The sequence below is a fragment of the Emydura macquarii genome, unplaced genomic scaffold (assembly GCF_026122565.2).
Source record: "Emydura macquarii macquarii isolate MOO-44397 ecotype Brisbane River unplaced genomic scaffold, CSIRO-AGI_Emac_v2 contig_1790, whole genome shotgun sequence".
NCBI lineage: Eukaryota > Metazoa > Chordata > Testudines > Chelidae > Emydura > Emydura macquarii.
In genome coordinates, this window is record NW_027131927.1 from 4,415,638 (window position 1) to 4,426,561 (window position 10,924).

Consider the following 10,924-nt stretch of genomic DNA (forward strand, 5'->3'; position numbering starts at 1 on the left):
TGGCTCGTATCTTTCTCCAGTCCCAGGAGCCCCCTTACTTGTCTCTCTGGTCCCTGCCAGCGGATTGACCTTCTACTGGTGGCCTTGCAGCTCCCTTTATATGGGCCTGCTGGGCCCTGATTGGCTGCTCTCTGCCTCAATTGGTTGCGTCCCACACCACCTCTCTAGGCAGCTTGGAGGACCCTCTCCATGGCCCTTTTCTGGGACAGGTGTGGCAGGGACACAACTGCCACAAAGTCTCCAGCAGGGGGCCTCAGGGTCTAGTCCACCTTGTCACCGCCCCCCCCTGCTCCCCCGGCCAAGGGCATTTCTACAAGGGAGCAACAGGCAGACAGCACGCGTGCGACACAGACACCAAGGCCACGCGCAAAGGCCAGTGCATTTATTTTTAATTTCCACCCCACTTTAATTTCCAATTGCGCAGCACAGGGGCTCTCAGGGAAACACATACAGCAGAATGCAGCACTAGGAAAAGCAGGTTCAAATGCACTGACCACACCTCAGCAGCACCAGGATTAATTTCTATTGGGGTAAGTTAATTCTCGGGGCGGGGAAACCGAGGCACAGACCGGGCCTGTGACTTGCCCAAGTGGGCCAGTGGCAGAGGCAGGAATAAAATTGAGGGGTCCAAGTTCCAGCTGTAGGGCCCAGCTGCATTCTACCCTGAGCACCAGGGCGTTGGCTCCTATGCCAGTGACGTCAATGGAGTTTTTACAGGAGGCTGTATGTGAGATCAGGATCTGGCCCAGGGAGCATTGGTGTGAAAGGAGAGTTATGCTGGATGTACACCACAGTGTAAATGAGATCAGGATCCAGGCAGCACTAATGTGAAAGGAGAGTTACGCTGGATATAGTGTAAATGAGATCAAGGACTGGGCTGATGTGACTCCAGATTGACACCAGCGTGGAATTCATGCAGGTCCAGCCCCTTCCCTCCCTGGCCCGCTCTACGCTGGGCGCGGGACGGCACGCAGCTTGTAGGCCAGGCCCGAGCCGCGGAAAGCCCTCCGCAGCGAGGCCAAGTCGATGGCCCCGGGGTCCGTGAGCAGCTGCAGGGTGAAGTTCTGCAGCAGGGTGGTTATGAACAGGAAGATCTCCACTTTGGCTAGCCCTTCGCCGGGACACATGCGCTTTCCTGGAGGGGGGAAAACCGAACAAGCCTGTTGCTTGGGTCTCCTTGCTCTGCTCAGGGTTTGCCTCCAGCAAGCAGTGGTGGGTCTGCTCTCCCCCCCCCAAATAAGCTTATACACCAGGAGCAAGTCGCCTCTCTTGGAGAAGCTAAATGGCTCCAGCTCTTTCCGTCTCTCGCTGTCAGGCATTTCCTCCAGCCCTCGGCTCCTTTTGGGGGGTCTCCTCTGCCCCCTCCCTGAGGGGGAGCATCAGTTTTCAAAGGCGGCCCCAGCGAGCTCCCAGTCGAAACAGGCAAAGGGTGGGGAAGGGAAACTGAGGCACGGAGCAGGAAAGCGACAAGTCACCCGGCAGGCGTGGCCGAGAGGGGGCTAGAACCCCAGGGCACAGCTGCGTTGCGTTCTGCGTGCCCGGAGCAGGACGCAGCAGTCCGGTATCGGGCTCACCAGCGCCTCCCGCAGAGGTGAAATCACCTCGCTGCTGTCCCCGGTCGTACATCAGCTGTGAGGGCGGCCAAGCCTTTGGACTGGGTTTGGTCTGAACTCAAGCAGGTCTGAGCCTTTGAGATCTCTCCCGCCTGCTGGAGACGTGTCAGACCTCTAACGAGTTTGTAAATGTCCTTATTTTCTTTGCACCCTATGGCAACTCCAGTGTCTTTTGGAGTGAGTCACGGTGTGTGTGTGTGTGTGTGTGTGTGTGCGTGCGTGCGAGCGATCTGGGGTGGGGGCTGAGCCCTGCTCTGTGTGTGAGTGAGAGACAGGAGGCGAACATATGTCCCCATTACCTGCAGAGAAGGGCATGGCTGCGTCTCGCTTCCTGAAGGCTCCATTCTCATCTAAGAAATGCCCCGGGTTAAAATCCTCCGGGGTCTCCCAGCTGACTGGGTCAAAGTGCCCAGAGGCCAGGAGCGGGATGATAGTTGTACCCTGGGAGGGAGGACAAGACACCGACAGAGCGAGGTTTTAGGCATTTTACAGGGCTAGGCCTGGAAAGGCCATAACAGTCCTGAGAGGCTAGAATCCACAGCTCTCAACGCCAGTTTGGGATCACGATGTCCCTTTCTCAAAGAGGGAAACTGAGGCACGGGGCAGGTAAGGGCCATGCCTGAGGTCACACAATAGGTCAGCAGCAGAGCGGGGAGGAGAATCCAGGACCTGCACTGGCTCAGTAACGAGCGGTAACATTTCATCGCCAAACTGGCTGGGGATCCCTTCTCCCACCACTGAAATGCAGCCACCTCTGGGCTGGAATGGGGCAGCTGCTTGGTTGGTGCTGGGGTGCAGCTTCCTCTGGGGTGGGATGCGGCAGCTTAGGGAAGTGAAGGGTAGAAGGGGGGGCATGGTGGCATTTCCTCAGGGAGCACGTGGGCCAGTGACCCCCCCAGAGCCGCGCAGGGGTTTGGGGGGTGCTCACCTGAGGGATGAAGTATCCCCGGAAGGCGGTGGGGCGGATGGTGGTGTGGGGCAGGCTCATGGGCACCAGGTCGAGGTAGCGCTGGAGTTCGTGCAGCACGGCGTTGGTGTAGGGCAGCCGCAGACGGTCCTCCATGGCGGGGGGCCGGGCCCTGCCCACGGCCTTGTCCAGCTCCCCCTGCACCCGCGCTGCAAGGCGACACACACGGCCCTGGGACGCCGGGGAAGGGGGGCTGCTCCCGCCTTCTGTGTCCCCTCCTCAGCCATCCTCCTCGCCCCGTCTCGCTCATCGCCTCTCCCCCAATCGCCCCCCTTCCAGACAGCAACACATTTCCCAGGATTCTTTGCAGCACTTTTCCCAGCTGAGTGATGGATTCCCCCTCCCCCACTCCGCCAGCCTTCCCACGATGGCTTGGGGGGCAGGGCTCCTACCTCCTCCTACCCTTCCTCCCAGCTGGGGGCTCTGCCCCTGCACCTCTCTCCTGTCCTTGGCTCCCCCACCCTTCCCTCGGGACTGGGACATGGGGCTCTAAGTTCCTTTGCTCTTCTTTTTGGCCAGTCCCTGATGTAATGTAGAGCAACTTCAGGGCTGCTCTAACTTAGGTTCTGCCCGCATGGACCCTGGGGGGCAGAGAACAGCGCCGTGCACGCCATGCCCTGAGCCGGCAACTGGGAGGAGAGCCCTTGCATCTGCTTCACCCTGGCTGGGGAGACCCCTTGTGTGGTGGATGGAAGGGGGGATCCTAGAGGCGTGGTCCCCCTCCCCCCTGCTCACGGCACCCCGGGCTGGGCGGGGGAGGGAGCCGGCATGACTCGCACCCACCTTGCACGTCCGGGAAGTTGCCGAGCACCAGCAGGCTGAACTGGATGGTGTTACTGGTGGTCTCCAGGCCGCCGATGAAGAGGGAACTGGTCAGCGCCACCAGGTTCTCGTCCCCAAACTCCGTCTGCTCCCGCGCTGCTCGCTCCTGGTGAACGGCCGAGGATGGGGGCACCCCCATGGCGCACCGTCTCAGCCTCCCACCCTGCCCGCCAGCAAGGAATGCCGAGGGCTGTCGGATTCCCAGCCCGGGGCCCCGGGGAGATGGAGGGATGGCTGGGGATTGGCCCGGCTCCAGGGGGCTAGGAGGAACGGGCGCTGGGGCAGGAATCTCTGAGCTGACGGAGGGGTAGGAGGGTGATGAGTGTCGAGTCAGTGGCTGGATAGGTAGAGGGGTGTGACTGGGGATGGACGGATGGTGGTATCTGGGGGGATGGAGGGATGGATGGAGGGGGGGTGTCTATGGGGATAGATGGAGGGGTGGAGGGGTGGAGGGGTTCTATGGGGATAGATGGAGGGGTGTCTATAGGGTGGATGGAGGGACGGACGGCTAGAACATAACTGCAGCACAGCTTGGGACCGTCTATAACTTGATCCCTCAGGATCTGGCCTCAGGATCCACATCCACCCCCCCAATCAACAGAGCTGAATTCCAGGCACAATCCTCCTCCCCACCTGCCATCTGCCCGGTGGCTCCCTGGGCGCTGACACCTCCAGCCCCCCTGGGCACGGCCCCCTGGCCGGGACACCCCTCACCTGGGCCTGCCGCAGGAGGAAACAGTCAATGAGGTCACGGGGAGTGCTGGGGTCCAGGCTGTGCCGGTGGGACGCCACCTGGGCCTGGATGAAGGCTCCCAGGCGCTTATACTCCCTGAAGATCTGCCTGTGTGGGCCGGGCAGGAAGGACATGATCCCCGGGAAGGTGTTGTACAGCTATGGGGGGAAGCAGAGAGATGGCACAGAGCCGGGGGCCGGGGGAGTGTGAGTCATTTAATAGCAGGCAAGGAGAAGGGAGGCAGGCTGCCCTTCTGGCTAAAGCACCGCGTTGGAATTCTCATCCCACCGCTACCACTCATATGCTGTGTGACCCGGCGCCAAGGCTCTGCCCCTTGTTGCCTCAGTTTCCCCCACGAAGCTATTGACCTGAGCTGGCTGGGAAATGGGTTTCCTGTCCTGTGAGCCGTGGAGAAAATTTTCCCACCCTCAATTAGGATAACTTCAAAACCTTGCAAATTCTCACAGACCGAAACCAGGGGGAGACAAATTCCGGCTCGGGTCAATGGAAAACTTCATTTCGGTTTCTCCCTGGTCGTATTCATTGGTCTTTGTTTTTACTACAAATGAACGCACAGTTCGGAGCAAAAAGTAATTTGGGTGCAAAAACTTGGAACTTTTTTCTTTCCAAAATGGCCATCGCGGGAGATCACAGGATTTTCTGAAGTGGGAAATTCACCAGAACTGGCCCTTTCTCACACACGGGACGGGGAATTGGCGGTTTGCAAGGGAAAAATGGTTTGTCGAAAAAGTCCCAACCAGCTAATGGTACGTCCCTGCCTCCTGGTGTCATGGCCAGATGCAAGGCTCCAGGGATGGTTTCATGGCTGTGCCCGGAGACGGGGGCTGGAGCCCTGCTTTGGTGATCAGGGGCTAGCCAAGGGGGGCTGGGGCTGGGGTGTACCTGCGCAGGGAGGGAGCGGAAGTAGCACATGTAGGACTTGATGATGTGCAGGAGCTGTTGGAAATCCTTGTTGTCGCCGCTGAAGCGGGTCCCGAACACCACGGAGCAGATGACGTTGGCAACGGCCTGGGTGAGGTCGGGCAGTGGGTCGAACTCACGCCCTGTGAGGGGGATGAACAGACACCAGGGACAAGCCACGATGGGGGAACCGGAGAACCCAGGAGTCCTGGCTCCCAGCCCTTCCCCCCCCCCTGCTCTAACCACTACATCCCACACCCCTTGCAGAGCCTGGGATAGAACCCAGGAGTCCTGGCGCCCAGCCCCCCCGCTCTAACCACTAGCAGACACTACCCTTCTAGAGTCAGGGCTCGCCGGACTCTCTGTCAGGTGCCCAAGCCTGTGGCCGGAGCTCTCTGTCTGGGGATGCGCCCGGGGCACGCTGCTGGGTGCTGCTCACCTTCTTTGGCGGCCACAGCTTGGGCGAGGTGCTGCGCCTCCTCCTGCACCCGCTGCTCCAGCGTCCGCTTGCCCATGCCCAGGTTCCGGAGCGTGGTGAGGGTGAAACGGCGCAGCTGTCGCCAGCGCTCGCCATTGCTGTTAATTAATCCTGCAACAGCGCCGCGGGGACGCCGGCCGTCTGATGTTATTAACAGAGGCCCTGGCTCCTCCCTCAGAGCCAGGAGCAGAACCCAGCTCCCGCCTTGCTCTAACCACTAGACCCCACTCCCCTCCCAGTACCAGGAACAGAACCCAGCTCTCCTGACCAACGCCCCCCTCACTTTCCCCACTAGTTTCTTCTCCCCTCCTAGACCCGAGGAGAGAACCCAGGAGTCCTGACTCCCAGTCCTCCTCCCCTCCAGAGCTAACCATTAGACCCCCCAACCACCACATTAGGTTAGCATGGGTTATACAAACAGCCACTAGAGGGGGACATAGAGAAGTCCTTACCCTGGGTTTAGTTCGGAAATGTCCCGTCCCCCTGCCCCTCCCCCTCCGCCTGTGAAAATTTTGGCTGAAAAGGGAAAGAAAAAAAAAGCCACCATTTTCCGATACAATTATTTGAGTTTTTTCATTACCCCTCCCCTCAGAATGCCAAAGAAGGTGGTTTTCTTTGGTTTTCTTTTGTGGGGCAAATAGAAACGGAACAAGTTTTGCCTGATCAATCATATTTTGGAGGCTGGTTGGGATGGGGGGGGTTGATTGCTGGCAACTGAAACACTTTTTGAAAATGTTCAGGGTTCCATCAACACCCCCCTGCGCCTCCCCCCCCCCCCCCGAAAAAAAACAACGTGGCTGGGACTGGACTTTCTAAGCAGAAATTTCCACTGTGATGAAAAATAAAATAAAAATGATTTAATCCCCGAAGTCCCGTTTTGAAGGGGAAATGGTGCCCGACTCTGGGTGCGGATGCAGGCCGGGCTGGTCCCGTTAACATAGAATAACGCCAATCCCTCGCTCTTGTCATCTGTAGATGTCAAGGAGGCTTACACAGGAGCGCAGTATCATTATTCCTATTTTACAGGTGGGGAAATCGAGGCATGAGCAGCACAGTGACTGGCCCGAGGGCACACAGCAGGCCAGTGGTCTATCCGCTAGCCCACACTGCGTGAATCCTGCTAGCCCGCTGTGTTCTCCAGTGGCAGGCAGTTCCCCAGGTTAACAAAGCCATCGAGGCAGTGGAGCCAGTGTGATGCCACCGGGCAGGGGGAGCAGGGATTTGCAGAGACCCTCCCTGGCCTTCACTCACCGTACCCGTGGGAGACCCGCGTGAGCACAGGGATGGGAGCTCGGCCGCTGAATTCCTTGCTATGCTCCACCAGGGCGTCGTGCAGCACCTCGGAGCTGCATAGCACCACTGCAGGCCTTGGGCCCAGCCAGACGGTGAAGATGGGGCCATATTTCTGGCAGAGCTGAAGGTGAGAATCACAACCGGAGGGGTAAGACAGCACAATGGGGCGTGGGAGGGAGTTAATCAGGAAAGGCTATGGCAGCTTAAGCCTCAGTTTCCCCATCAAGGCAGAGGTGAGGGAAGCTGACTAACCCCTTTGTGCTTCCTGTACCCTGCCTGGCCCCCACTGTAATTTAGAGCAGCCTCAAGGCTGCCTTAACTCATGATTTGTCCCCTATGAGCCCTGAGGGACAAAGAATAGCCACGGCGCATTGTGCTCTGGCCACGCCCCCGATCGCCCCTCCCCCCATGGGCTTTGCGGGGGAGAGGCAGAGAACAGCTGCAGTGCACCCCAGCCACGCCCCTGATCCACCCCGCATGGGCCCTGGGAGGCAGAGAATAGACACAGCGCAGTGCACTCCGGCCACACTCGTGATCTGCCCCCCCCATGCTGTGGGTTGGGAAGAGGGGCCGTGCAGAGCTGCGCACCGCCCAGCACAGAGGGCATTCCCAGGCGGCTGTCTCCACCCATTTTAAGGCCTTTGCCAATGGCAGAAGGGCCCAAAGGGACCCGGGTGTGACTGAATCGCAGCCCCAACGCGCCTGGCGCTAGCCCCTGCCCCTGGGGTGGCCTGGGCTGGCTCTTGATGGCTTGGATTTGTGTGGTCTGGATGGATGGATGGGGATAGATAGATAGATAGACAGACAGATGATAGATAGATAGACAGACAGATGACGGGTGTGTATGGGGAGAGAGAGACAATGTGCAAGAATAGCTAGCGGGAGTGAGGGGTGAATGGGGGATGAATAGCTAGGTTGATGGAGGGGTGTGTATGAAGCTGGATGGATCGAGGGGTGTGTAGGGGGATAGGTAGATGGAGGGGTCTGCAGGGCATAGACCGAGGGGCATGCTGGGGGGTGGGTAGGCAGCTGTCGGGGCAGAGGGAGGGGGACAGACCGAGGGGGTTGCAGGGGGAAGATAGCTGAATGGAGCCTGCCGCTGGCACGCGGGCCAGGTGCCGGATGGGTGCCAGGCAGACGGGCCAGGGGTGGGAGCCGCCTTTGGCCCCAGCTGTTGGGCTCCAGTCCCGGCGCTTGGGCCCAGGTCTCTCCTTACCCGGTGATAGGAGCGGTAGAGCGGGAGGACGTTCTGGGTCAGGTTCCCCAGCAGGGGCAGGGGGGCCGGCCCCGGGGGCAGGCGTCCTGGGCCCTGGCGGGGGGAGGCTCGGAAGGAGAGGAAGAGGAGGAGAAGGAGGAAGCCCAGGGTCAACACGGCACCAGCCTCCATCCTCCTCGGCGGGATCAGCGCTGCCGATGCGGCTCCGGCCCTGCTGCCACGGGAGAGGTGTTTGGGAATGCCCCGCGGCTATTGGTCCATGGGTCTTATAGCCGGCCCCGGGCTGCCCCCTGGCTACTGATTAACTCGCTGGGCCGGCCCCTGCAGAGGCCTTTGCACATTGACCCCAGCAGCTTGGGGTGGGCCCCCCGCAGGTGACCCACCAGGCTTAGTGCTGGGTCCCCCCCCCGATCCCTCTGCAGATATCAATGAACTGTGTCCCCCACCTCCCAGATTCACCCTGCCCATTCCTGCATCAAAACACCCCTGACATTTGTTCCCAGCATCCCCAGCTGTCTCCCGTGGCCTGGGCCGGGTGTCAGTCCCTGTGCCCTCTGCCCCTTGGAGTTTATCCAAGCGGTAACACAAGGGGCCCCGCTCTGCCATGGGAGCTGCCCCAGCGTCCGGCGCAGCCTTGCCCGCTGGCCTGGGGCCGGGGAGATTTGGCACGGTCCCTCACTGAGCTTTGGGCTCTTGGCTTCTCCCCTCTCCCCCGCCACACACCCTGGGATGAACAGCTCCATAACACCAGCCCCCGTGATGCCACCGGGGCACTAGGTGAAAGAGGAGAAATTGCAGATGCTGAAGGTGGCCCCTCATGCCCTTCTCCTGGCTGACCCGAACCGATTTTCTTTAGCCGTTTCCCTCTGAGGCAGGGTTTCCACGGGCACTCGGCTCCCCCGCGTCCTCTCCCCTTTCCCAGTGTCGTGTCAGAAGGGGCGACGCCAGAGCTGGGTGTGGCAGCGCTGCAGGCTGGGCTCACTGAAGGCCCATAGACAGGGACAGCCTCCTCCCTGCTCCCCCGCAAACCTCCCTTGTTAGCGAGACGCCCCAGGAGCACCTTCACCCGGGTAGCTGCCACTTCAGTTGCCCCTGAAATGCAGCCACCTCTGGGGTGGAAGGCGGAGCCGCACAAGTGTTTGGGTCAAGACCCGGAGAAGCTACAGGCGGGGCATTCGGCTCCATCTGGAGAGGCCCTGCACAGAGGCCATGGATGGCCATTTATTCAGGTCCCTAAATAGCGCGTCCTAGTGGGTAGAGCGCTGGACAGTGTGTCCTAGTGGATAGAGCACTGGACTGGGTCTCAGGAGGCCCAGCTTCTATTTCAAGTCTGGCACTGGTCTGCTGGGACAAGTCAACCCCCCATTGTGCCTCATTTTCCTCATCTGTGCAATGGGGACCATGACACCACGCTCCTCTGTAAAGCGCATTGAGCTTTCTGGGTGATAAGAGCTGGGGATTAGTAATAACCAGGGATCAAGGGCTGGACTCCTGCGCACTCGGTGCTAGCAGAGGGCACTGAAATTTCCAGGTGTGTGGCGGGAACTTGCCAGCCGAGGGTGCCAGGACACCCTGCACAATTGCCTCCCTGCCCCACGAGCCTAAGCAGTGCTGAGGCCTGGGTACACTACAGGGGCTAGCGACCCACGGGTCCAGCATGAGAACAAGCAGCCACCCATCTGTGTCCTCGCCCCTGCCCCTGCACGGGTGGGCAGCATGTGTGATCCATCTGTGCCTCACCCACCTGAAAATGCCAAGGGCAGAGCAGGCAGCAGAAGGAGAGCAGATTCTCCCAGCGCTGGTGGGTAACACTGCAGTTAGATTCACCAACCAGCTACAATTTCAAACCGTGTTTCTGATTCCCCACACTGGTTATCCAGAAGCTGAAACAAAAACTACGCAGTCAGTCCCCTTCGCTGCATTTCAGTCTCTGGTACCCAAGCAGCAGCTAGGTCCAGTGAAGAGAGAAGTTATTTAAAACTCTTCCTTTTACCAAAATGTTCTCCTGACCCCAAAGGGTCAGCCACATCGCCACATCAGTGTCAGTTTGGATCTAACCCAAAATACCTTGCTGCCAGCCAATCCTTTAGTAACTGAACTAAAGGTTTATTGTAAAAGGAAAGAAACAAACAAGGTGAGAGGTGTTATATGATTAAAGCAATCAGATACGTACAAATGATTTGAAAGTCCACATCTATCAGGTTCTCAGGAGAACTGTAGAGTTTGCAGGCTTGTACAGTCCCTCTGGTGCACATCCGGTCCCTGGCTGGGTCTCTTAGTCCTTTCTTTCACAGCTTCAGTTGCAGATGAGTTGATCCAGAGGTAGGAAGCAGGAATGAAGATTGAAAACAAAAGACTGAAGGCAATGAATTTGGATGTGGTGCAGCTGCCTTTTATAGTGGCTTGCCATGTGGCCTGTTTAAAAAACAAGCCCTCAGAGTCAGCACATGGCATGGAAAAGCCTCAGAGAGTCCCTGTCCCCAGGGCAGCGTGTTCTTACATGTCCTGGTGCAACTGCGGCCACATTTTCCTTACCCTCCACAGACAATTGGCACTGATCGGTCAATTTCAGCAGCAGCTTGTAAATTTCATTTTCACCCTGTCCTGGTGTCATCATCAGGTGTAGCCCTGGCTTTCTCTCATTCCTGGGCTCTTTGTTTCTGTGAGTTTCCTTGATGGGCCATTAAGCACTGAGGTTTATTGCTGCTGCCATCCTGTCTGGGTGTCACCCAGAAACACTGCAGTACAAGTTGAAATACAGATGTGCCAGATGTAATTCTAACATACCTGCCAAGATGACACATACACCGAAACAACATTATCATGTTCAGCAAATTGGAACCTTGCTAATGGTACCTGCCGTGGCCTACACCCTACGAAT

The 10,924-nt window shown here is 58.6% G+C and overlaps 1 protein-coding gene across 6 annotated transcripts; it reads right to left on the minus strand.

Moving 5' to 3' along the window:
- Positions 1-367: 367 nt before the first annotated feature.
- On the minus strand, positions 368-8,268 carry LOC137158828 (cytochrome P450 2B4-like). 6 transcript variants are annotated; one of them, XM_067556747.1, is made up of 9 exons: positions 8,044-8,268; positions 6,786-6,948; positions 5,496-5,645; positions 5,039-5,199; positions 4,117-4,293; positions 3,364-3,508; positions 2,542-2,729; positions 1,913-2,054; positions 368-1,135 (listed from the first exon to the last, which is right to left on the minus strand). In XM_067556747.1, exons 1-9 carry the CDS (start codon positions 8,212-8,214, stop codon positions 948-950), a joined length of 1,485 nt encoding a protein of 494 aa, XP_067412848.1. In that variant the 5' UTR covers positions 8,215-8,268; the 3' UTR covers positions 368-947. The 6 variants fall into 6 exon arrangements, with proteins under 6 accessions (XP_067412848.1, XP_067412853.1, XP_067412849.1 ...); XM_067556752.1 differs by having other exon boundaries at positions 6,791-6,948; positions 8,044-8,182; XM_067556748.1 differs by lacking the exon at positions 8,044-8,268 and having other exon boundaries at positions 3,364-3,698; positions 6,786-6,925.
- Positions 8,269-10,924: the final 2,656 nt, after the last annotated feature.

Bases quoted from the DNA above. Each gene is read 5' to 3' on its own strand.
- LOC137158828 (XM_067556747.1), bottom strand. From the start codon at position 8,214: ATGGAGGCTGGTGCCGTGTTGACCCTGGGCTTCCTCCTTCTCCTCCTC. The intron at 5,646-6,785 runs GTGAGTGAAGGC...GCGCTGTTGCAG, and splicing joins GCGGGTCTCCCACGGGTACG to GATTAATTAACAGCAATGGC. The intron at 4,294-5,038 runs GTACACCCCAGC...TTCCCCCCATAG, and splicing joins TCCGCTCCCTCCCTGCGCAG to CTGTACAACACCTTCCCGGG.